General features: G+C 46.3%; 1 protein-coding gene across 1 annotated transcript in view; it reads left to right on the top strand.

Moving 5' to 3' along the window:
• Window positions 1-27,450, top strand: part of stx8 (syntaxin 8) — a 44,844-nt gene that overhangs the window by 15,268 nt on the left and 2,126 nt on the right. The window contains exon 7 of the mRNA XM_071532733.1: window positions 19,809-19,910. Within this exon, the coding sequence (XP_071388834.1) occupies window positions 19,809-19,910 (102 nt within the window). The remainder of the gene's footprint in view (window positions 1-19,808; window positions 19,911-27,450) is intronic.

Raw genomic sequence — 27,450 nt, 5'->3', positions numbered from 1 at the left:
ATGACAAAAGATGGAGGATACGGCGCTATAGTCACCAGGCCAACCTCCTGTGCCACACATCCTAAACCAGGGTACCATCAATCACGAGTCCTCGTCTCCTCCTCTCTCCATCTATCCATCCTGGCATCCATCTCTGTCTGAGGCCCGGCGGTGTCACGCTGATGGAGTTGCAGGGGAGGGGGGGGGCGGGGGAGCGGGGGGCTAACAATGACACGAGGGACTCGGGTCACACCAGCAACCGCCGAGTGATGAATGATCCGGTTTTGGGCACCGCGAGAAAATTAGCATGCCGAGACTCTAAAGAAAAACAGCTGAAGGTGGTTTCATCAATCACGCCTTCTTAAGTTTCCCTGGATTGATGCATCCTTTTCTTTTTTTTTTACCCAGAAAGCTAGTGGACAGGAGATTACACTCCTGCCTGACATTCAGAATTGATTATAAAGTTGTGTTCCTCTCATTGGGTTCCAAGCTGCAGAATTCCCTCATGGTCGTGTTGTGGCATCATAACCAGTGACTGATGTACACGTAAAAGATATTGAGTCATGTGCGTCTTCCCTTTGGACTCTGCCTGTGGCGGTTTGCGTGAAAAAGCCACATACAAAAATGATTGTCTAAATGTTTCCTCATGTGGTTTTGCCGACCGAGCGGCTCGGTGCCAGCGGGTCGTTCCCCGTCACACACTCAGAAGTGTTATTTAGTGACAATGGAGAGAAAGTGGTCATACCTGGCAATGATTAAGGTAACCCCATGTGCTATAAACATTAGGCCTGCATTGTGATGGAGTCATTGATGGTGTAATGCTTTTGAGAGCTGCTAAATACTTTGCACAGTGTGGGGGTTTTGGCCCTAGTGTCAGACATTACAAGTTCCACAAGATAGCTTTGATAATCTCTATTCAATAGTGCATTCAAAGGCTTGATGAAAATTTGAAATAAAAAGTAGAACATCTTTGAAATGAAGTCTACCCAGTAAACTGGAGCTATTCCCAGGACCTCTCTCCCATTGAGGAGTATAGATATGAAACACTTTAATCCATAGGTTCACATTTGTAGACTGTAGTAAGTCTGTAGTGAATAAAATGAGTGGTTACATTGATACATTGAAGGACTTGTATTTTCATTTTTTAAAACACTTTTTTTGCAGTGCGGACTGATTCTCTTCCTTGAACAAAGCAGTGGTTTTAATCGTAGTCTACTGTTCCATTTCAGTAAATATGGAGTTTTTTTCTGCCTCAAAAGGAGAGGGGAGTAAGAGATAATTTTCTTTTTTCAATTTTATTTTTTAATAGATGCTATAAAGTATGTAGGAGGTATTTTCTGCTTTCCAGGCTGCAGCCTTGCTTGGCGGATCGTGGCTTTGATTTTACCTCGATCCATCTGGAACAAATGTGCGCTGGTGACAGTTGTTAGCAGGAAAGGCCCCCACATGAAAAAGCCGGTGGCAGAAATTCCCAGACTCCAGGCAGAGAAGAGAGAGCTGATGTATGGCGATAGCAGAGTCGACTTCTACACCTCACATTAAGTCACATTCCTTTTTGTATACTGTAAAGACACATTTCTGAAAATGGAAAAACGTTTTCTCTCCCTCAAACCACACAATACGTTTTTTTCTTCTGCAGTGCCAATAATGTCATCAGCCCCACAACAGACAGTTAGGCAGGTGCTGGCACATTGATAACTGTGGTTGTAAGTGGCATGTTTATGTAAAACCGGGTTATTTGCTGCTGATTATGAACAAGATGACAGATTAAAAGCAAGCTGTTTCGAAAAGGCGCAACAGGAGTGGAGCACATTGGAATGCGGTTCATGTAATTAAGTTTTAAGAAGAATGTACCCCAACGTTGCTTCGTCTTCAATGGTTTAAATGGCACAAGTGAATGGACTGGAGTTTTCTTGGTGACTTATTTCTAGATTCTTCTCTGTCCTGTTGTGTAAGGGATATTAAGTACATTAAGAGCTGGCTGCCCCGGAGCGCTATGGATCAAATGATCCTGAGTCTGCATGTTGATGGGGGCCAATGCTTTTCTGTGGCTCTTTTGCTTGAAATGGCTGAATAAAAAACTCCCATTTGAGGCCGTTCAACTCAAGTGTTGCCCGTTTAGCACAACACTGGCTCCGACGCAGTCCTCTAACAAACAATTTAGAGTGCAGCGTTTGCTGCTGACAAGTTTGTCAGCAATTAAGCGGGGCAAATGATAGCAGCAGTTAGGGCGGCAATGCGCTGTTTCAGATGTCTGATGATTTGTCTAAATCCTCTTGGCATCAGATTGAGAAGAGAGAAGGCACAGGGGCGTTTAATTACTTCTGTGTTTGATTTCGGAGAGGATGTGAAGAGTTACTGGCCGCCTCCACCTCCGGCTTTAGCCAGAGAGCATCTCAGCAGTGACCACCCACCGCTTAAGGATAGTGATGGAGGCTAGAGAACTGTGATTCCCCCCAAAACACCTCCCAGTCTCTCTTTCTCCCTTTCGTTCACTCTCTTTGTCATATGCGCACACACATTCACACACCACAAACAGTCGGTATCTATGGGAGACAGGCACCCAGGGCAGCCCCAGTATCCAGTATGATGCAGGACAGGGATGTGGCCCGCCCTGCCCTGCCCGGCTCATCCGCACTGGTCCGACTGGTTTCCCGAGCGCGGACCCGGATCACATCCAGATGTCCTCCAGCGGGCCCGCTTGGAGACTGGGCGAGGTCGTCTCCCCTCCGCTCAGCACCTCTATCCATCCTCCGCAAAACAAGCTCAGCCACCATGCCTGGCAGTCACAGGCTCTTTCACAAACTATCAATTGTGCATTTTCTCCCTGAAAAAACATACGCTAATAAGAAAGGGAAAAAATGCAGGGAGGTATGATTTCACCGGTTCTTTCCCACCACCATCTTTAAAGCAGAGGATGACACAACACTTGGAAACAAATGCTTTTTGGGCCGTGTGTGTGTGTGCGCGCTTTGAAGGGTTTGGTCTCATTACCGTGTCTTTGAGTAATCCATCTCTTTAAAACTGTCTTAGTGGACATTAAAGGGGGTTTAGCTGGCGTTATGGGTTTTACAGCGATGCTTTGTGACCACAGATTGTCCGGCACTGTAGAATTTGTCTATTAACCATCCACACATCAGCTTCATGACTGACTCATGATGCACAATTTTATTCACAGCATAAACAGCTTCGGTTAGTCTCATTTGAGCCGTTAAACCACTCTACTCGTTGCTCAGGACAGTTCATTCAACTGTTTCGTTTTTTTGCTACAACTTCTCTTTATCCTGAGAATTGACTGACAGACGGTGCATGCTCTTTTTCAGCAACACCCTGCTTCACACTTACATAGTTCTACACATTTGCACCTGGGAGCTGCCCAGCGTAACCACAGCCTTCTACTGCTGGCCACTGTCGGTCATTCATGGCAGGAGTCTAATTTACAGCATCACCTCTTATAACACCATCAAGCTCGAGTGCAGGTTTGACTGAACACCAACATCAACCTCCTTGAGTTTTGTTCTGTAGCTTCTCCAGACGAGAGTGACTGATATTCCATACAGTGGCAGCCAATGTAAAAGCGCCTCTTTTTACTTGCTTGGCTGCACGGCTGCTGCTCCTCCCCACAGGAATTGTAAGGAAAATCCTATTATTACTGTAGGATAGGGTGCAGGAACTTTTACGATGGCCATCACTGTTTAATATGGAGTGTGTGGGATGTATCCGTCATCTGAAGTGTATGGAATATTAGACATTCTAGGGATATTCCAGTGTCCTCCAGTCAGCATTACCTCACTGGATTACCTGCTCACAAGCTGAGGAAGTTATGATCTGACTGCATTTGGTTCACACAGCCAGGTCTCCACTATGGCTTTTCGAGGAGGATTGCCTAGCGCGTGTGGTATGTGTACAATTTAATGGCAAACTGGTATTGATATTGTGCTGTAATTTTCCCCTGGAGAGCTCTTGCGGACAGATTGTCCAGGGGAAGCGCATTAGCCATGTGTGTTGGTGGTGCTGGTGGTTGGGAACCTCTGCAATTTCAGCAGCCAGTTCCTTTGGCTCGGGGCGAAGGATTCCCCGCCATTTAATGGTACCTTGGATTGAGTCAGGCTTGGCCCGGCAGGTTCCTTTTGGCTAACGCAAGTGACAGCGGGAACAAATCTCCCCCTCTGTTTATTTAATTGCTAACCGCTCCGGTTTGGAAGCCACATTCAAAGGGCCGACCGGCGGAGAGCCGCCTCGCGTTCCCCTCAGCCTCGGGCTAGCATGGGTCATCCCACATAATGAGTGGAAGGACTTACTTTACTAACTCCTCCCCGACCCAAAGCCAGCACGTGGTTCCCATTTCGGCACAGGGGGAAAGATTGCACCTTCATCTGCTGGACATTTTTAAGTGTTTATGTGTATGTGCACATGTGTGTGCGAGTGCACATGTATACATCTGTTCTTGAGCAGGCTTACAGTCTCTGTGCGTGTGTGTGTACATGCGGAGGTGGGTGTGCATACGTGGGTGTGTGAATGTGTGTTTGAGTGTGCGAGCGCTGTGCTGTGTTTGTGCTGAAAGTGAACACCACATGTCCAGCACATGTTGTCAGGTTGTGATTGGCACACAGGCCCGGTTCATATCAGCATGAGGGCCTCTGAAGCAATTGACCAGTCAGAGAAGGGATGGAGTCGAGGTAGACGTCACAGCAGGAACCTAACGTACACACACGCACACACACACACACACACACACAGTGCGGTAGAGCCGAGGGTGGGCTAATCTTACAGATGCACAGTGCAAAGGCAATGAGGCAAAGGAGTCCGGGATTTCATGCAGGGAGTGAGGCGGCGACATGGAGGGAGGAAGAGGGTGCAAGAAAGAGCTTGGGGGCGGGGGACTGGGAACGAGAGAATGAGAAATGGGACAAGAGAGAGAAAAAGAGAGAGAGGGATAGGAAAAGGGAGAAAGAGAGATTATTCCCTCAGTGGCTTTGGAAGAACTCGGCCCGTTGGAATCGCACAGCAGGGACTCATTTAAAGCCATTCATCACAGCTGATGCAGAGAAGAGGAGGGAAAGAGGCGGAGGGAAGGAGGATTAAAAAAAAAAAAAAGGGAGAGACAGGGAAGAAGGAGAGGGCGAAGACGACTCTTCATGTTATAACTGAGTAACGGCTCATTAGCATTAGCGTCTTTGGTGAGCTCTTTGAAAGGCGTCGGCCCTCGCTAAGCGAACATGTGGAGGATGTGAGGGAGGGAGGCTCCAATCAGCAGCTTGTTCACTCTGTGTTCCCGTACGTGCGCGCATATGTGTGTGTGTGTGTGCATATGTGTGTGTACACGTAAGTGTGAAGCACTGACGCAGGCCCGGCATGCAGCGCACACATGGCCTGCACTCCATCGTGGAATTGTTTACGCGCCGCCGGAGCCCACAGAACACGTTTCTGAAGAGAATTTTTGTCTGCGTTATTGACCGCCAAGTGTCTGAACACTGTCTCGGTTTGTCTGCTCACCCTTAAGCTGAGCTCACGTTACACTTTTTAAGAACATATGTTGCACCGCATCTTTTGTGAGAAGCTGTTCAAACCTCTGGACAGATACAGTATGTCCTACTGTACTGTGGAAGTAAATCTCTTGAGAGGCTTTCAGCACTAGAAAGCTGAATAGTGGTGTCTCCTCTCCGTTTCTGTGTTCTCCGGTAGGTGTTTGACACCACCAATCAGGCCTTAAAACACATTAACCGATCGCTATCATATAACCTTCAAAGTGTCGCGTCTCCGCCGATCGTAATCGCATACTGTCCCAGAAGAAACGACCGTTAGAAGGCTTTAATCATACTGTAAAAATGTGTCGCCTATCTGTCACCTTTCTAGAACAAAAGCTCTCGGAGGGGAAATCCTTTGTGTCCCATCCATTTGATCTGTTATCGGATAACCCTGCGTGTGTGCAATCAGACACAACTCACAGACCGAGCTAAGGACGAGGGGCCCGCCCGGGATAACAGTATCACAAAACCCGGCTTCAAAACCCACTTTTGCCTCACAAATGAAACAAGAGGCCCTTTATTGGCCTCTATTTTTTTATGTAAAATGTTGACGTCCATTTTATGTGTTATGAGTGCTGCGCAGATCTGCTGTGCTTGAACAAACACGTGCCCCTAAAAAAAAAAAAAAGGCTTTTGATCTGTTATCTAATCATTCTCATCTGTTTCACTCTTGGCGTAATACCAGCCTCCCGTTTTGTTTCCAGGCTGCTATTGTTCCAAGTTTGAGTCAGGCTGCGCTGTAAGCATTTTAATGTGGGCATAGACCTGCACTCTATCACAGAGAGAGGATGAAACCCTTCAGAAATGATATAGAGATGAGACCGTTGTGATTTGGTGGACTCTTCCCAATATGATGTCATCTTTTCTGGACTAAGCTGCATAAAGAAACCAGTTCAAGCGGTCTCTTTAATGACTTGGTATATATTCTGTGATATCTATGAATTCATACGCACAGTACCTTATGTGTGTGTTTGAGTATTTGCCTCCGACTGTGTGTTCATTTAGCATCTGCATATTGACTTTCTGCCACTTTATACTGTATGAACTTCTTTGACTTGGTACGATCAAGAAGAGAAGAGAGGAGAGGAGAGGAGAGGCAGTCACCCATGTCAATATATTACACTCTTCTGTGGCACTGCCTAAGGGATTTTTCTGACCACCTAAAAAAAAGTGACATATTCCAAATTATATTAATATTTATCTTAATAGCATGTCTGAATGACCTCTTAAAGTTTGTTGTTGTTCCCTAAGGTTTGTTGTCCGCTCTTGGCACTGTTAACACTGACGACATGGATGAGGATGTCCTGCATGAGAGCTATTTATAGACCCAATACAGTTCAGTTAATAATGATAATAATAATAATAATCTAGTCTAGTCTTGTTTGTTTATATAGCCCTTTATCATAGTTCAGTCTCAAAGGGCTTTACAGACCATCATATACATGTCATATACCATACTACATCATACATGTACATACTACACAGATATACACATCATATACATCCTATACTAGGTCATATACATACTTCATATACATTGTTTACTACATCATATACACACAATAGATCATATACTAGATCATATACATCATATACCATACTACACACTCCTGCTTATGGGCAATTTAGAGTTTTCAATTCACCTGAACTGCATGTCTTAATAATAATCGTTACTGTTGTTGTTATAGTTATGCATTACATTTGTGCCATTCTCTTTCATGGCATTAAAGCAATTAAAATACAAAGAGACCTAAGTTGAAAACCAGTGGCCTCCTGGCTCTGCTCCTCCCTGCAGCTCACACATGACCCCACTAGTGGGCAGTAGAGGCAGCGGCGGCTCCCACACTGTACTCCTCAGTGGAACCTCCTGGCGTTCACACCTACCCAATCGGAGTGATTCATCCTAGCTCTGTGCTCTCCCCTTCCGTGGGATCGATGCGATGCGTTGCGTTGCGGCGGCGGAGCGGTCCAAGGGGCGGATGACGGGGAGGGAGGGAGGGAGGGAGTCGCCGAATCTCAGTGAGCATTTGTTAATTTGTTTAATCCCTCCGATGAGGTTTCTTCTTCTCCCCCAGTAATCGGCGCCTACTCGTTTCCCTCATCAGCTGGGAGAGCTGGGTAATTACACGACAGCTGTAGGTGCAGCTGTGGAAATGACTGCAGCGTGTATTACTCTCCCTGAGACTTCCTAGTTATGTGATTATGGGACTTGTGCAGTAGTGTTGGTCCATGTCATTCACGCGTCTTGTGTGTCTATGCGTGAGAGAGAGAAACTAGGACTATAGAGTACATGCATGTTGCATATTTGTGTATGTATGTGCATGTGTTTTTACTGTGTGTGTGTGTGTGTGTGTATGTCCAGCCATGTTTTGCGTGCATGTATCCCACACTATAGCATGTGGTCTTGTTGCGTCATATTTTTGCTGTTTTCTTAGTGCCCTGCACCACTCCTAGCTGTCCACAAGCTATGTGGGAGGCTGTTTCCTCTCAGGATGGGAAGTTGTTTCAGCCGCACTGTTGCCCAAACATTTATTCTGGCCCCCGCTGGTAGAGCACAATTATCCCCAAAACCACCGCATACACACTGCCTTCGAAGATTTACAGCAATTACGGGAGAGCAACTCATGTGCCACCCTGGTATGCCGAGCGCTCCCATGTCCGTCTCTCTCCCTGTCCCATCTCCCATCTTTCTCTCGCTCTCCCTCATAACCCCATTAAAAACATCGAATCACTGTTAAGCTTCTTGTTATGCCCTGTGCCAAAAACGGACACGCCGTTTGAAAGTTGCTTACACAAAGCTTATGTATCAGATGTTTATGCGGTTAGCTGCAAGTGCTGCAAACCTACGAGGCATCCAAACAACACTTTAATACTGCCATAAATCTATATTGCCATGAATGAATTTGCACTCAAGCAGAGTTCAAAGACAACGTAACACTTGAATGCTGTTTGAAGTCGACTTTAGGAGGTTTAATTGTTTGACCTGCTTGTCGTTATCTTTCTATTAACTGCCTCTTATTGTGTTTACTGATATCTCCTCTATCAGAGGTGCCACATGTCAAGACTTTGAACTTACGTATTGAAAGCACTCTGTGTTTCTGTGGTGCCGTACTGCGGACTGCATGCTCTTGTAAGGGAGGACTCTAAAGGGCGCTCATGCCAAGCGCATGATCCATAGTAAAGTCCACCGAGAGCCACAAACCCAGTAATATGAACTTCACATTTGATCCCATCTTATCTGACAAGTCTCCATAGTGAACAACAGCACAGTGATGTTTCACGTTCCCCGTCCCGGCAGTGCTCTCTTCAGTAGATAAATAACAGCTGGCCGCGGACTCGGTTTTCCACAATAAAACATCTCCATCATGGGCGTAACGGCTCCGCATTTCTCACTACTCCTGCTCTTCCTCTGAGCTCCACTGTGGGTTAACAGTCGTCACCGAGATGACTCCTCTTCAGTCTGGGACCCAAGTGCCTGTCGGAAGTGTGTCACATCCGGGAAGTGTGTATGTGTATGTGTGCGTTTATGTCTATTTGTCAGGGTGTGCCTGTGTGCATACGCGTGTGTGTTTATGTCAGCATATGTGTGTGTGTGTGCGTGTGAGTGCATTGCGAGTGAAACGGGGTCTGGCGCGCAGATCAAAGTCCCCCCATAACTCCTCGCAGTCCGTCAGTCAGCCAGCCAGCCAGCCAGCGTGCTGCCGGGAAGCTCCGCTCTCTCCACGGGGGATGTTTCGTTATTAGGCTCAGATCAGTTCAATTACACCGCAGTTGGTTAGTTAGTGAGAAATTTCCCGACTATCACAGTGACAACTCCTACAGGCTGGAAAAAGTAGACACAACAGTCTGGAGATAGTGCTATAGATACTGTATGGGGCACTATGGCCCTACAAAGTTTACTACTTTTAGTGAGTTTACCAAAAAGCACGCAATCCCTGAAAAACCCAAGTGATTGATGATGACTTAATTTTTTCTCCAGTAAGTTTTATGAAATATATGCAAGTTGCCCATTTGTATTTATAAGAGCCATGGAAATTTAGTGCTTTGTTCTGGCAGCTCTGTATTGGAGGTTACATTTAGTTTAAGCAGCTAATATTTATATTGGCAACTAGGACATCACCCTGCGATGAAGTAGTTGTTAATGGAATAGCACAGTAAGTAGACAGTACAGTAAATAAAGCAATAACTGTGCCAGAATGATGTTTACAGATCCTATAGGAGCTTGACTATTCTTCAGTCCCGTAAATCCCGTCTAATCAAAGTTTTTTTTTTATTATTAGTTCCTGGTTTCTCAATATGTCGCCCCTCTCATGGGTGTCCCTGCTAATGAAGTGTGATGGTAGTGATGAAGTGTAACAGCGGCTGGTCCGGAGGTGCCGTGCCAGTGACAGGGTGGTCCCCGCCTCACACTGCTGCCGCTGCTGCTGCTGGCACCCTCATGCTCATCACGCACACATTGTTCAGTGGCACCTGGCCATAAGAGAGGCGATGCCGGCTAGCCTGGCAACCCAGTGGAGAAAGAATAACCCGGGCTTGAAAAAAAGTGCTGGAGATTCTCTCTTCATTTGGTCTTCCAGTCCGCTTTTTTTTTTTTTTTTTACCGTTTTTTTTAAACCGTTTTAACTGTTTTCATTCATCCTAGGATGACCTTGTGAATCACTTGTTTATTAATTGCCTGCAGTGCACTGCTAACTTCAATTCATTCTCATCACACTCTCATTGTTCAGTGGCACCTGGCCATGGGAGGGGGGATGCTAGTGAATCTGGCAACCCAACGCAGGAATAGTTGCATGCAGACTGAAGAGCGGATGTGTAGATTCTGCACATTGCTCTCGCGCTTGTTTTTTTTTCTTTTTTCAAAGGTTTGTTTTTCATTCATCTGTGGATGACATTGTGAGTTAATTAATTGTATGCAATGCACTGATAGCTTCCAGTCGTCCTGAACAGCCCAAGCCCACGACTGTGAAAACCTATTGAATTACAGTTAACACACGCCTGACGGCCTTGACGACGTCTCTAGCTCTGCCGATGAGGCTTTGTTTTCATTCGGCCTGCATCATGAGTTGACAGTGTGACTCACTTGTTTTTTGTTTGTGTGCAGCGTGCTGATCATTTCCAGTCTTTGCAGAATGTGCAACCCAGGGTGTTTGAAAAGCTTGAGTGGTATTCTAGTCATGCGATGCTCCTGAAAAGGCCCAGATTTCCTCTGTTCAGGGATAGAGTGAATTATTCTGTCTGACCCCAGTGCTGCATGGCAGCAACACTTCCTCAAATGGCAGAAGCCAGCAGACAGCTGTAGTCCTTCAGAAACCTCCGCTCCGTAACTTATCGCGCTACCGTCCTACGATAACATATGTGTGTGCATGCGTGTATGTGTGTGTGGGAGAAACCCAACATAGTCCTCCCACAACCCTCCACTCCACTGTGTTCCCATAATTCACCTAGATCCTCTCTTTGGAGTCCAGCAGGTACAGCCCCAAGACCGGTCTGTACGTGCTAAACCTGGGGGAACTCGTGTAGAGGTTTTTCCTCAATTTATATGCTTTGCTTTGAAGTGAGTTCATCCAAATGGAGGTTCAACTTTGAGAAAGTCATTCATCAGCTGGTCATCCTTCTTGGTGTCCATCATGTGTGATAATGGATCTTGGGGTAAATGTGGAGGGGTTAGGGTTTAGGGGAGAGGTGAAACTGCCCCTGGACACTGAGCTGGTTTCGGTTTTCAAATTGGCTCACAAGATTTGGACTCGCGATGTAGCTGACGTGATGGGTCACTGCTGTACTTTGATCACACCTTCTCATATATTTATATACTTAACCCCCACAGACAGTGTAGTTTTGATTGTCTTTTGCGCTTGCATGGTCACATCCTACATCTGCTGACTTATTTTCGAGTTCAACATCTTGGTTGTTTACATTCCTCCTGGTGCGTCAGTATGTCGCCATTGCCTGCTGTGTTGTTATTGGTTACTCAGTAGAATAACCATGTTGTAACACCGGCCACACTACACGATTATGCCACAAATTTTCTGATGCTGCCAGAACTTGTGTGAAGCCTAGAAGTCAACACACGGGCTCTTACTTGTCAATCCCATATTGTGTCACACTGAGTGAACCAAGACTGCCGACCATCATTCACAGCGTGTTGTCATTTTGTCATGTTGTATGGTAAAATCTTAAACAAAGACTGCCAAAATCGCTCAGTGTGCCAGGGGCTTTATGGCATTTAAGGATAAGGCTGGTGTTTTTTAATTCATTGCTTACCGTCAACAAATCCTATGAAAATAACAAAATCAACAATGCGTTGGCTCTACTCCCGTTACTTTCTGACTTCCCACATACCGTTTTTAGCCGTCAACCCAGAAGTAATTGTCTCCAATTGTCAGCTAAAAACCTTTAAATACAGCTCACAAAGACATAGTTTCAATTTTAAAAATCGCTAACTGTTACCACGAAAATCAGGCTGTTGTAATTATTACCAAATCAAATTCAAATGGGAACAAATTCTTCATTACGTCGGGGACTATTTTCGGTGCTACAGAACTACTTTCCTGAGACTGCAAAGTGTTTACAGCCGGCTTATTAAGTTGTTTGAGGAAAAGGTCGGCTGGCCCGGTGCATCGTGATGATGAAATATGCTGCCCAGAGCAACGGCATGGCTCTTTGACGTGTTTTTAATAGTTTTTTTAATACAATGGAGTTCTATGGCTGCTGGGACATGACTTCATTGGGCACCGGCTACATGGACGAGACTTGTTGGCAAAACAAAATCATTGCTGATTTTGTTATTTTCATAGGATTTGTTGACGGTAAGCAATGCATTAAAAAACACCGGCCTTATCCTTTAAGGTTGATAAATGCCCAGTAAAAAGGCATGTTCCCTACAACCCACCCTGTAGCGGTGACTGGGGGACCTCGTCAGTCCAGTCGGAGGGGCCGATAGATTCATAGGGGCTGGGGGGGCCGATGATGTCCAGCAGTGAGACTAATCTGGACACATGTGGCCCGGCACTTCAGAGGGCCAGATGCTGGGAGGGCAAATTGTGTGTATGGTGATGCCCTCGCTCCAAACCCTATCAGCACATGTGCACACGGACGGACAGACAGACACACACACACACACACACACACACACACAGGCCAGATGCTGAGAAGGCATACTTCATGGAGATGCACTCACTCACAGAGACTGCCAAGGGGTATGAGCTATTACTCACTTCAAGCACTGACTGATGTCGTCTGAATGGAGTCCATGCATGCATACGCCCTGCCATCAATCTATTGCGCTCATGGGACATCGTTTCTGTGATTCAGGGGCAATGATGGACAAATTTGGCAGCAATTTCCACCAGCACTGTTTTATTATATGTAATATGTTCCTTGTAGTCTGTTGTTATCCACACTGATTTCATCCCACTTGCTCATTCCCATCTCCACTGAAGGCAACTCTGTCCATCTTGTTTGCTTCAGCAGGCGGTCTTCTTGATGTCTGTCATGCTCCTAACGCAACGGAGAGAAACGTTGCTTATTATCCGTCGTTTGCTGATGTGTCACGTTGCGGCTGGATCGGTCGCCGGGTGAAAAATGTAGTGGCTCTCCCTGAACTGTTGGTGTTGGACGCCACAATAGAAATCAAGTCATTAACTATCCATCACCAATGTGAATATTTAAACAATAATAGAAAGCCCATTATGAACAAATAAACCGACAGCTCGTTTTTTATTGCCGTGCTAGAGGGTTGTTAGGAAAAGAAAGTGGCTGTGTTTATTTCTCCTCTCCCCCTACTTGTCAGATTGGCCAAACACATTTTTTGCATTGTTTCTACACTCGAGCTCATCTTATTGAGACAGAATTCTTTTTTTTTTGTTTGTTTTTTTTATCTTTGTTTAAATTTTTGTCTTTTTTTTGGCAGCCGCTCAGCTGGACTCGTCGGGTTTCGCGCTCCGTTTATAAACTGGTAAAACTCTGAGGTTTTGAGTGAAACTCTCCCTAATCCTCGCTCCCCACAGACCCTCGGGGTGAGTTTGTTTACAATGAGCGGGCGAGAGGAGAAAAAACTTGAGAAAAAAAAAGTTGAAAGAAACTCTTCCAAGACTGCGCAACTTCTTGTAAATACCATAATTGCCCTGAGTTGTATCATCATGCCGAGTGCCTCGCTGCGTGCCAAGTGAAGTTCCAGTTACGTCCAGAGTTGTGTGTGTTTTGGTTGGCAACCGAGCGCTCCCCCCTCTATACACAGTCAGTCACACCAGGGCCAATTGGTAACAGTTGTGGTCAGCCCCCCCTGCACTACAACACGGGATGCGAGGGGAGTGTCGTGTTAAAAACCCTCTCTTGCTCTCTGTCTCTCTCCGTCTGTCTTTCGTATCCTCAGGAGAAATCATCTCCCGAATAAGCGCAACAGAATTAGCCCCACTGAGTTAGATTGTGTTTGAATCGGCGAGAGAAAACAAGCATTTTCTCTGTGTGCGCTGTGCCCGCTCTGGGAAGGAGTCCTACAATAACACACAGACTTAATACAGCACATCCTGGAGCCGCGCTGGGGTGTCACTGTTTATGGTGGTGCCTCCACCACACACACACACACACACACACACACACACACACACACCAAAACCACTACAAATGCTATAGCCTCTGTGAAGATGAGTCAGCAGCTCGGAGGCTTGGAGCGGATATAGATCTATCGTGCAGGAATTTAAGATATTAAAATAAGAGACCGTCCCCCAAACTTCTCACCATACTCCTGCGTGTGAGCTTCGTATTTGCTGTCTGACTCGAGTTAGGCTATATGATATCATGTTATGCTTTGCTTTGAAACGCACGGGGCGAGGGCGCTAGAGTTGCTTCGGCACAATACGGTGTGATGCTTAATCTGTAGAGGGAAAGGTGAGGAAAGTTAAGTTAGTGTGACGCAGTCCGCACTGGCATGGCTGTTACATGGCGGTGGGCCCCGGCAGCGCCACATCCTGGAGGATGAGACCAGAGAAAATCTCTCCCAGCATGCCACATTTACGAATCTCAAGTCAGTCTCAAGCGTACACACACATACACACACACACACAAATGTATTTCTCCCTCTTTCTTCTCTCTGTTCCCTTTCTTTCCCTGCCTCCCTCTCACCGTCTCTCAGCTCTCTCTCTGTTCGTTGAGCACTGTAATTGAAACCCAATGAGCAACATACTCGCACAAGTGTCATCCGGGCCTGCTTGTTGTCCATGCTCTGGCCTGACAATTTTTTTTCCATTGTCCTTGTCCTCCACTTGCCTGTGTAGGTCTGGAAAATGTATGGCAGCTCGCAGTTCTGTAACGACCTTGGATGTGGCTCGTTCTGTCGGGCCCGAAGTTGAATCGGCCCGTCCGTCTAATTGCTCCGCGAGGTGGGTTATCATCATCGCGAGGTCTGACGAGGGGACGGAGCCGACGGGAGAGGCTCTCCTGCTTACGAGGGAGTGCATCTGGTCTTCGAGTCGGCACAGATGACAGGACTGGGAAGGGAGTAGGGAAGGACAGGAGGAAGTGCTGTACTATTGTGGTTGTGGCTAGGAGCCTAGCGTTTCCCTGTTGTCAGTGTTTGCAATGTTCTAACAGATTACAGCTTTCACCTAATAGTTTATGATGAGCCCTAATACCTTAACCTTAACCAGCGGTAGTTAAGGACATGGCTGTAAATACCCAGAAAAGAGGTGGAAATATTACAAATACCTGTCTACACCCTTGACTAGTTATGCACTGAAAGGGATGTTGTTTGTTTCTCTCTCCATTCACTGCCATAGTGTGGCGACAGGTGTGAAAATTACACTTTTACCACATAAACAAACACAAACAAAGCAGATTCTGACAATATATGAAGAATTTTTGAAGTGAATCATTTTCTTTATGTTATTAAACCAACTAGTGTAACACCAAAATCTGGTCTTAAGAATTTCGGTGTTACACATCAAGAAAGTGATTTGAGTGACAGTACTATTTTTTTTGTTCCAGAAGCTACACAACCTAAGGCACTACCAAAGTTCAACATCCCTTTAAATATGACCTAAACACACACACACAAACACAAACACACATTTGTGATCATTTTTAGTGTCTTTATTTCTTCTAATTTGCATCTCTCGGCCCTTTAATGCGAATCCAGCCCAGTGACAGGAGGTGTCTTTGTCTGTGTCTGTGTCTGTGTCTGTCCGTGGCTCCAGATGACGCTTTACAACAGGGACGGAAACAGACCTGTTAACCAGTTAGCCGCCAGACAGCAGGCTGGCCGCGAATGAAAGCTAATCAGAGAGAGGCTGTTTACACAAAAGCCGCAATGTACCGGACCAGAGGTGGAACGGCGTTTGGGACGGCGCGGCGCGGGGCAGCGGGTGACGTCATGTAGGAGCAACATCTGTCTCCTATTGGCGTTGTGTGTGCGCTCCAGGCTCCCTCGCGCCTCTGCGGAGAAAGGGCAGGTTTTACGCACATTGTGTTTTTTCGTGAATAAAAGGCTCTATTGGTAGCAGAGAAACAGAACAGAGCGCTGGCTTCCCCGTCTTTCTCAGCCTCAGTGTTTAGTTTCTAGCCCAGGCTCGTGCGGACAGGCGGCAGCTGCTACTTAGGTGTCTGTGTGACTTGGATGGAGCGGTGTGAGGGGATGGTAAGAAGGAGTGGTGTGCTGTTTTGTAATACACATCGTATCATGTATTTCCCTAGATACCTATGGATTCTAATTAGAATGCTGGCAGAGGGGCAGGGGGCGTGAGTTGACCTAACAAACATAATGCTGCCTTCAAGGTGCTGTCAGAAATATCCGAATTACGAGTCGAGCACACAGGAATGATATAAACAACGGGGTAAATATGACAGGGAAAGTCAGGATTTTCTATGATCCCCAACATCAAGTTGCAACAACTGATGTTTGAAGTGATAGTTTGAGTTTATTCGATTTTGAATTAAAAGATATCACCCCGTCCCCATTTATAAAATCCACTTATACTTTTACTATATGTGTCCATATTGTGAGAAGCAGGTAAGTGAGTGTTATCTATGTATGTATCCGTGTCAAACCCGCCCCACAACAACACTCCCCCTGGGCATAACACATTAGATAACGTGCATCTGAGTGAGCTGTAAATCATACAGAATGTACTCAAAGGGGATCAGTTAGATTGTCAGGTACTGGATCGTCAGTGACTGAGGTAACCTCAGGTCTCTCTGGATATGGCACCTGTCCATGGTTTTTTTTTCAAATACAGGATAATTGAGAGCGAGGAAAAGCAAAGTGACAGGAGGAATTCATATACAGAACGTACATGTTTACTTTTCCCGAAGGAAAGTATAATCCCTTTTATTTCTCAGGGCTGTGAACTTGGCCTGTCAGTCAGCACGTCCGCGTTATCTCGCCGAGCGCTGCCTCTTGGCTGCCAAACGACCGCTCGGCCGGCCAGACACCCGGGTTTTAATTGTGTTCTTTTTGTTGTTGTTGTTTTTTTTTTTTAAAGCAAACAGCGAAGACAACGGAAACGAGTCCCTGGGCCCAAAGAGAGCTCGTTAATTGCCTTGTGCTGCTCATTTTCATAGGTATAATTAGGAAAGAGCAGTCAAGCTCTCCTCAACAGAAAAGAACTTTCAGCTTGTTAGGATGCTGATACGTCAGCCAGCGCTCTGAGAGAACTTTAATTTGAATTCAACGTTTCTCTGGATATATGGCTATGGATAACATTTTAGCACCCTGTCTATAGGAGACATACAGTTTTTTGTACTTGTCTATTAATGATGTGTACTGTATAATAAAACAAACGCACAGTATTAAATTCCTGTCAGTGTGTTTAGTTACAATGAGCTGCAGTTATTGAGTTATTATATATTGCAGACTTCTGACAATCAGGCAGAAAACCCTGTAGCATAAAATAAAAAAGGGTCATAGTTCACTTCCCCCTTTGTTTTTAAATAACTCGAGGTGCCTGCTCATGTCTAGCGAGCGGGAATTCACACCAGTCCATTGTGAACTAAAGGTGGATTAAGTGTAATATAAAGCATCTTCACTGTGACTTACAATGCAGCATAAGGCAACTGGCAAACAGGACAATTGAGATGTGTGTGTGTGTGTGTGCACGTGTGTGTGTGCGTGCTTTGCTCTCTCCCACGCTGCGGCTTTGGAGGTTTATCCAGCGTAATAGCATTTTAAATAAACAATCTTTGCCTGAAACAGGCCCTGCATTGTGGTGCGGCAGATAGGCCGAGCCCAGGCCAGGGCCGGCAGCTGTCATACATGGCAGCGAGGGTTACAATAGGAAATTGAGAATTACGATGTTAGAACCATGACTTGTTAACAGGGGTGAACTGGCGCGCGCTCGTTTGTTTGCGAAAAGCCGGGACCTTGTAGGCCTACCATTGTGAGATGTTGGGTTATGTCCTAGCGCTGTTACATCTTGGCTTTGTGGGGAATTCATCAATGAAATGAGGTGTTATTGCAGGGCCAGAACTGAATCAAGAAACTTGGCACCGCCGGCCCAAAAACATCCTTTATGACTAGTTGGAGTGGCACGCGGCACAAATGGTCCAGTGTCTCCACCCCTTCCCTGCCAGTAAAGGAAGAGTTCCTTCCTTCTAAATTGTTGCCTGATGCTCGGATGATGATGTGGGCGTCCCGGGAGACGCTGTACATACGGCGCTCTCACGTCTCCCCGTCTCCCCCGTCCTCGCCCCTCCGCGCTCCGGCCCTCCCGACTGACATGCCCTCCCTCCCCTCCCCTCAAATTATCCGCGCGACTTAATTGTCCGACGTCAGCCAAGAGCAGGCTCCCTTGTCAGCCGGTGACGGCTCTCGTCGAGGAAAACATGTTTTCTTACCAATTTAGAGACAGTCGTGTTCAGGAAGACAAGCGCCGCGGACGACCTCGAGCGCTCACCCGTGGGAGCTCGGGCCCCCGCCGCCCGGCCGTTGCAGCTCCAATCATATTTAAATGATGTTGGAACACGCCTGAAGACTCCTTACCTTACGGCAGCAGCAATAAAAGCTCGTTCCCTCCCCGGACAGGACGGCCTGTTTGACTTGGCACTAAACCGCGGTCCACGGATGAGTCTAGCTTCCCATTCCTGTGAAACATCCATTTATCAGTGGTTGATATAAAGCCTGTGAAGAGTTTCCCTCTCTTTCTCCCGGCCTTGGTCTCTGTTCTGCAGTCTTCTTTATTGTTCAGCCACCAGCGTTTTTGTTTTTTTCTTCATTTCTGAAGGTTGCTGGACAGGACCTATCATCACGGTCGGAGTAGAAAAAAAAACAAAGCGGGGCCACAAATCTGGTCCTGCAGACGCACACACACTTAAGATGAAACGGCCAATTTGAATCCTATTTCGTAATAAATCCCCTGATTTATAACGAGAGTAATGAGCCGTGTTGTTTTGACTCTTTTTCGCTCATATATTTCCTCAAGTATTTATTCATAGTTGTTTGTCATTTTGGGGGCTGGGGAGGCTGGAATGGTTTCAGCTAATTTTAGCCTTGCCTTAACAAACTTGTGTTTTAGATTAAGTTATCATTTTAATTTGTTTTATCGGTCATTTCAATCATCATGAATCAGTCATTGATTCCGTTGGGTCGCGACTCAGAATTACTGCTCTGGGTAACTAATATGAACTGAAATCAGTATCAGGTTTTCATGTCTAGCCTTTACAACTCCAGAATTTGGAAGCGATTCAGCGGTTATCTGTTTCTGTTGTGGAGCCAGACCTCTGGAGTTGCCGTGTCGACACAGTGGCTAGCTCTAACAAATCACACAGGCTTCCATCTGGACGACCTTCAAGTCAGGAACTCCTACTGAAGGACCCCAGCATCAGCGCCAAGCACACACACAGACACACACACACTCTCTCTGGAAGTCCCACTGAAGGACTCCAGTCCCCTGTGCCTGGGCTTACGTCTTGGCCGCCATTAAAACACACGAACAATAAGGGGCTGATTAAATCCAGAGTGGATTCAGGAAGTAGTGAAACCATTTGAAAGGGAGAGGAGCCGCTCTCACACACCCCGCTCCCTCCCTCGCCACCCCGCTCATGTCTGTTGTCTGGCAGCCGCGGCCTTTTTGAGGTTGTTGACTGCTCTGATGTCATTTCCTGCAGAGCCCGTCGCCTTTCCATCAAGGGCAATTTTTTTATTACCCGCAGCGTGTTGGGAGGTCTTTTATGTCATAAAAAGACAGGAAAAATAAATTGCTTTCTGAAGTCTTTATGATGGGAGGTAACGGCATAGTACGACCAAGCAGCAACTGACTCTGTTGACATTCTCTCCCCTCTCTCTTCTATCTCTCTCTCTTCTGTCCGTCTCAGAAATCATTGATGACCTGGCGCACCTGGTGGACAAGACGGACGACAGGATCCGTAACGAGACGCGGAGGGTGAAGCTGGTGGAAACCAAGTCTGCCTCCTGTGGTGAGCTCCGCCTTCTTTCACCTTGGAGGGACTCAAGAGTGTCATGGTCTAGTATGAGGGACCAAACCATAATACCTCTGTTCTCAGAGCAGGATGCTGCTTCTTTACAGCCAACTGACAATAGCTTTCAGTGGGGAAATGACTCTGGCCTGGTATGAGATGCACAGTAGAAATGATAGAAAGAGAGAAATGGATTGGGAATACCATTTTCCTTATATGTAATTAGATATACAGAGGCCGTCATGTAGGGCTACCAGTCTCTTATAATTCCTTTTAGAAATACAAAGTTAATAATCCTCATAATTTTTGTCATTTGTCATTCAAAATGACCGAATAGAAAGTCGACATCATGATAGGCAAACAAAAAATAAAACCACTGTTTACATTCCTTTAATTGATGTAAAAATAATGTGATTTGGATTGTGTACCACATTAGCATGTCATTTTCCTGTCAGTTCTTTTCCACCTCTCTGTTTTATTATATGGAACATGCTGAGTTTTGATTATAATCTAGCTCCGCACAGTAATTAGACTGAGTGACAGACGATGATGTACAGTGTATGTGTGGGCCGGGTAGAGGCACGCTGCCAGCAATATGTGTCATCGGCCATTGAGGGATATCATTACTAATGCTGCCTTCGCCTTCATCACCAGAATGAGTAGTGCTTAATGGGGCAGAAACAATGACACTGATGGCGACAAGCCCTCTTGGCACAGAGCGACTCGCCGGTGAATGGTGGGTGGACTGGCTCTGTCCGTCACGCCTGCTAACATGGCTCCCCGGGCTTTAGAGAGGGGTCTCCCATGCTAGGTCTCCCAACCATCCCACCCCTTGATTTCTGGGGTGCTTTCAGGAATCCTCAAAAGATCACTGGGTGCTGCGGCGAAGGCCCTAAGTCAGCAGCCCCTCTCTCTCTCTCTCTCTCTCTCTCTCTCTCTCTCTCTCTCTCTCTCTCTCTCTCTCTCTCTCTGTCTCTCTCTCTCTCTCTCTCTCTCTCTCTCTCTCTCTCTCTCTCTCTCTCGGCTCCAGACCTTTGGTAGAGTTGAGTTGTTCTCTTAGAGGCTTTGTCAACGCACGGCCCTCCCTCGCCATTACCCCCGATCTGCCTCAGTTTGTTTAACCGTTGTTTGGTCTCCTACAAAGAGACTCCACTTCTCCTCTTTTTCTCTCAATGGGGCGACTCCGGTGAGAGGGAAGAGGCTGCCATGGGAGGCGGGTTAGCTGGCTGCAGTCAAGCGCTGGAATGTGGGAGCGGCTGTGTTCTTGGCAAAGGGCCGGGCTCCGTTTGCCTACCGAAACGCCAGGCGGCATCGGCGCGGCGAAGGCCGCATTGTTGCGCTAGGCGACCTGGCTAACAGGCAGTGGAGGGACAGGAGCGGAGGAGGCGGCGTGAAGGTCAGCCCCCCCCAGAATGCTTCGTTCCGTCGGCCTTGTCCCCATGGCGCCCGGGCACGGGTTTGTTTGAAGATCCCAGAGCTCACATTGTGCTGCGAGCAGGAATTTCGCTTTCTTTCTTTGTGCTTTACTCTTTCTTTCTTCTGCCGCCCCACCTCCCTCCTTCCTCGCCTTGGTTCCAGCCTGAGGAATATTCATGGTATTTGTGATGTGATGTGTGCTCATGTCTGCCCGCATGTCCACATGCATTAGATGTATCTATGTGTGCGAGTGCATTCATATTTTTTTTTGTGATTTTCTGCGAGTTTTCATGCACATACAGTACATGCAACTGTGTTTGTTGTGATTGCGTATGTGTTTTGTGTTGGCACTCGCGTTTGTAGGCATCTGCACGTGTGTGTGTGTGTGTGTGTCGGAGTTTTCTCAGTGAATGGAAAATTCCCCTATGCTCCTCTTCACTCTCACCTCAATGCTCTCTTCTCTCTTTTTTCCATTCCTCCCTGTCATCCCCCCTGCTCCTCTCCCCGGGTTGTTTGACACTCGTCTTTGTGTCGAGCGGAGAAAGAATTGAAAATACTACATGCCACAAATCTTTCGGAGGGCTTCCCCTCTTTCTCTACGGCCGTGTGTTTATGATTCCTGAGCTTTAAGGCTTTATTTATTTTTGAAACCACCTCTCATCCAGAGCCGGCGTTTGGTGTTATGTCTCTGCCGGGTCCTTGTAAAGTCGGGAACGTCTGGCTTTGACAGGCGAGCGCATACTTAGCATAGCTTTCGGTAACTGTCTCATTGGAGAGGAGGCATCTTAGCTTTTACACACCCAAGTTGTGCTAAAAGTTGGAAAACACATGCTAAAAAGTCAGAAAAACTCCTTCACTTGATTACCAATATTAATAAATTAAACATTTGCACTTTCTCTAAACTCAAGTGTAAAACAGTTTGTATGCACCAGAGACTTCCAATAAGGAGTTGAAAGCTGCAGAAGTGTAAGCTGAGCTAATGGTAAGGGTCATCTCCCCTAAAGAAGGGAAGGGCCCACGTATTGCCGGGCCGTGGTTCCTGTGGCTGTGCGTGACTGGTGCCAGTAGCGTTGGGAAACATCCGCCGTCATGTTGAAACACACAGGGACACAAGTCAAGTACAGCACAGGCTTCTGGAGACATCTGTCTCCTGGATGCACATTAGAAGATTTGGACCAGATTTAGCCATATTAAGACTGTTCCATACATACTTACAAGATTGAGATGAAAATACCACATTACTTTCCACTCAAGCTTCTCAGTGACCCGATCATGAAAATTTTAGTTTTTTACAAGTGTAAATAAGTGTTTCAGTGTGCCTATACACCCTTAAGCAGAGGCATGAGGAGTCAAAATAGTCAAAAACAAAGAAGACTTTTTGTATGCTCACATTTGACACTTGTAAAAAACATTGCCATTGCCGATGTGTTTCTGCACCCATTTTGTTGTTTGGTGGTGTATTTTTCTTTTTCCAAGTTGGCAAATGTAGACATGAAGTCATGCTGGATATTTCCAGCACAGCTACAGTGGGGTTTGATAGCAGAAAAAAATTGAACTATCTAAAACATCAATGGTAAATGTCAGGTTTTTGGGTGGTCAGAATCAAAGAGTAAGTGCTTCTTTCTAGACTCACCGTTTGGCACCGACTTTCAACAATCATACAGGGAGAAATCCCTCGTAAATACCAATTTCTCCATCAACAGTAGCCTCAATATGTCATTGGTAGTGTGTGAAATATGATGTCCTTTCCAACAGTTTTTTAGTAATTTGAACAGCTCACTTTTTCTCTATTGGAAAAACTTACAATGCCATCACTATTCTCCCTCCATACCCTTATACAGTCAGAGTCAAAAGAAAGAAAGAAAGTCATTCTGGGAAATGAAGGAAATCACTAATTGACGTAGAAGTAGACGAAATAGGTTGAGGGGTACACCAAAAAAATTAATTACAACTCATGATCACAAAATAACTCTTGGAATACATTGAAGATCTAGCAATGTGAGAGCATCCAAGAGTGGAGGTTTCCTTTTAATCTTACCTGCTCGCATTTTAAGTTTTTGTTTTTTTTAACCCCTGGACCAAAACTGCAAAGTTCAGGCTGTCACTGAAACAAACTAAGCCCGATTCACAGAGTCATTTCCACTTCTTTTAGCTGATGTAAGTGGGAATTGAGGAGCGGAGGCTTTGAGTTGGGTTTAGGATTAGAGTGGCAGATTAGTCCACAGCACCAAAGGGTCTGCTGGAGAGTGGTGTGAGTTTCCCAGGGCTTAAGCGTCTCATCAGGCAACATCAGGGCCCGGGCAGCCCTCCTCGACAGAGCTAATCCTCGGTCTGCAGAGGGCCACTTCTGCAGCCCCGTGGATCCTGCAGGTGGCTCGCATCTCAAGTAGGTTTGAGCTGTTTGGACTAGAGGGCATGTCTTAAAGGGTAACTTCGGTATTTTTCAACCTGGACCCTATTTTCCCAACTGCGGGTGTCTAAGTAACTAATGGGGACAACAATTTTTGAAATTGGTCCAGTATTGAGCGAGATCGCTTCAGCCGGCAGCCGCGAAACGGGCTGCAGTGTAATCTGACGGGGCAAATGCACACCGTCAATGTGCGTCCACTAAAAGTGCTTGTTTTTGCCACTGACTGGCTCAGATTGTTATTATAAGAGTCTGACACAATATGGAAAGGACCCTATACAGAAATGAAACGTACTTCCTTACCTTTAGCTTGATCCCGTCTGTGTGTAACCAAGTCTCGCCCAAGTCCCGCGAGAGCTTAGTTGTTGCAGGAAGTCACCTGTGGAAACGTGAGTGAGAGTTGGAGAGAGGAGTGCCACCGGGAGGAGTTTGTTGTGTTGGAGTACAGAGATCGTAGCTTAGCGTTATCTAAAAGATCTAAATAAAAAAACAAAACAAAAAACAATGGTTCGTGTTTGCGCATTTCCGAATTGTGCCAACAAAATGTCGCGCAACACTTCGCGCAGCTTTCACAGACTGCCTTTGTTGAATAGTGACCCGCTGAAGTTGTGGCTGGTTGTGCTACAAATGGATGCCAACACTCCTGTCCATACGCTGCGCCTTGCAGACCATCGGGTCTGCAGTGACCATTTTGACCGGGATGACTACAGCCAGCCAAAGAGGAGACAAAATCCTATCCCAAAGCACTTTTTCCTAAAGAAAAATGCTGTCCTAAGAGTGGAGAGACCTGCTGCAGACAGAGTGGAGGTAATGTTATTCGCTAAAGTTATTGTGTTGTCCTGGCATCAGTACACACGGCAAAAACAATCACTAAACTAGAAAGGCACTCGGAGAGCGCAGACCTCCGTCAAGGTTCATGCTATTATTGTTTGTTCGTGAGTCGGATCCAGATCCGCTCCAAAATTTAATGGGTTCTTCCTTGGCCCATGCTACACCCTTCCACCAAGTTTCATGAAAATCGGGCCAGTATTTTTTCCGTAATCCTGCTGACAGACAAACAAACGGCACCGAAAACATAACCTCCTTGACGGAGCTAGCCAGTAGTATGTGTAAAATAGCCTATCAACTGAGTCATGATTGATTATAAAATATGTATATAGATTCATTTCCCCTTTTCAGCAGTTGACATTCATAATAATACAATAAATGATATCAACAAGCTGAAATTATCTGTGTAATATTGTTGCCAAAGTGTGTGTGCGTGGTGTAAAAATGTCATATTTATGCTTATCTATTATACGACCTATAAGACCACTTTTATGCCTACATTTGTATATCCTATACATTAGCAGATAGGCTATCATAGAGATACTTACTGGCAATGAATGATGATGGTAGCTCTTCAATGAGTAGGAGCTCTTCATCCGTATACTCTGGCTCAAATAAATACGGGCCGCCATCGAATTCAAATGCCTCTTCCACGTTGTCGAAATCAGGTAAATATTCAGCCATGACTTAGAAAATCTTTTAGATAACGCTAAGCTACGATCTCTGTACTCCAACACAACAAACTCCTCCCGGTGGCACTCCTCTCTCCAACTCTCACTCACGTTTCCACAGGTGACGTCCTGCAACAACTAAGCTCTCGCGGGACTTGGGCGAGACTTGGTTACACACAGACGGGATCAAGCTAAAGGTAAGGAAGTACGTTTCATTTCTGTATAGGGTCCTTTCCATATTGTGTCAGACTCTTATAATAACAATCTGAGCCAGTCAGTGGCAAAAACAAGCACTTTTAGTGGACGTACATTGACGGTGCGCATTTGCCCCGTCGGATTACGCTGCAGCCCGTTTCGCGGCTGCCGGCTGAAGCGATCTCGCTCAATACTGGACCAATTTCAAAAATTGTTGTCCCCATTAGTTTCTTAGACACCCGCAGTTGGGAAAATAGGGTCCAGGTTGAAAAATACCGAAGTTACCCTTTAAGGAGTGGGTGGGTGAGGGGCGGCTTTGACACTGTTGGGAGAGGAACATCTAGGGCAATTTAACACTGATTCTGGGTCTGGGACTGTCAAGAAAACGCTAATTTCGCTCTTTAGGGAAGGCTTACTTTTAAAACCCTTTGGCACCTTTCGTCAGGGAGTTTGTGGCAGTCTGTCTTTCCCCCTGCTTGTTCCTTTTTATTGATCTGACAGTTTTCCCTGAGCGAAATAGCAATGGAATACGTTTCACATGGTTGATGAAAGGAGCACTTGAAGCAACACATCCTGCTAATGACGTTTCCACGTTTGAAACTTCTCAGAGTGACTGGCAAGTGAAATTAAACCCACGTCAAGTGAACTATAAATATTTGAAACCCCTTTTCACAACTCATTTTTGCCCGGGTTCGCTGAGCGAATAACAATCCGATCCAAGTTATTGTGCTCACACCGCACGATCACAGCGTGGCACATGTGGTTTGATCAAGCCGCAGAATATCCCATCCCCGAAGCTCAAGGTTTGCCACGTTTACAAACACTTACCTCACCTTTGCAGCTGGATTTTGGCAGGCCAGAGTGGAATATTGGAACTGGAATTGAAGTTTGAAAAGGATAGACTTGGAACGGCCACTTTTGAGTTGCTTATCTCTGACTAATCTGCAAATAATTTAGCAGTATCTAGGCTGTTGCATTACCAATAATTCAACAGTGCAACCTTGCTACCACTCACAATCCAAAATTGTCGAACGTAACGCAGTTTATTTCCATTCAATGTGGTGGGAGTAAAATGATAAGCGCCACACTAACCTTGTTAACATAAAATTCGCCCCCCCCTCCTCCTCCTTTGGAGGTCATTCACGCCTTTTGTGGCCCAAAAAGGTCCATGAACCATAAGCAGGGGGCATGAAGGGGGTAATGGGGTGGGGGGGTTCAGGGGTTGCCCAAAATCTAACCTCCGCCAGCCTACGCCTCTCACCAATTATTCCTTTTCTCTGTGATTTGTCTTACTGATGTGTCAGAAAATTGCTAAGATGGGACGGGCCCGCACTCTGGCCCCCCGAAGCTCCTGGGTGGTCAAGTCTGACAGCCGACACCGAGCGGCCCTCTCGGCATCAGTGACGCGGCCGAGCCCTAATCTATTTGGCAAGCAAACGCCATCATTGTCATTAGTCTCCCGAGGCCCTCCGAGGGTCAGGGGGGAGCTTATTTAGTTACTCAGGCAGACGGCGACGGTCCAAAAGAGGAGGGGAGGGGCGGGGGTCAGGATGGGTGTCTGATGTGGCTCCGTGTGACATTAGAGGGTGTGAGAGCCCTGTTCCGCGGTCCCATATGTGCGTGTTACACAGCTCGCTCCCTCTCAGCATTGTTGCCGTGTCATTGTCAAATTGAGTCGCCGACAGATGTGGGGCCGGGCTGAGTGTAATTCCGATGTCTTGACTCTTAAAGTGGATTGTCTGTTCCGAGTTGCTTCGGTATCCCTCATACCCAAGCTTAATTGCTGGGAGTTTGTGTGTGTATATTTGCTTTTGGTGGGAGGTGTTTAAAGAGCCATCACGAGGAACCATTGGAACGTGTGTTTCTGCTTTGACGTTTAACTGAGGCTTGCATCTGTAAGTTATCAAGAGGAGAGGTTCTGTCTGGACCGGTGATAACTCCTAACATGCATGTGCTGTGGACCGCATACGATACATGAACACCTTCCTTCCCACTCTCAGAGTAGCACACTACAATTCCATTA

The sequence above is a fragment of the Centroberyx affinis genome, unplaced genomic scaffold, assembly GCF_046629955.1.
Source record: "Centroberyx affinis isolate AG114_WGS23_722 - 3 ecotype Tasmania unplaced genomic scaffold, CSIRO-AGI_Caff_v1 ptg002237l_1, whole genome shotgun sequence".
Lineage (NCBI taxonomy): Eukaryota > Metazoa > Chordata > Actinopteri > Beryciformes > Berycidae > Centroberyx > Centroberyx affinis.
This window is presented reverse-complemented; position numbering and strand designations above follow the sequence as displayed.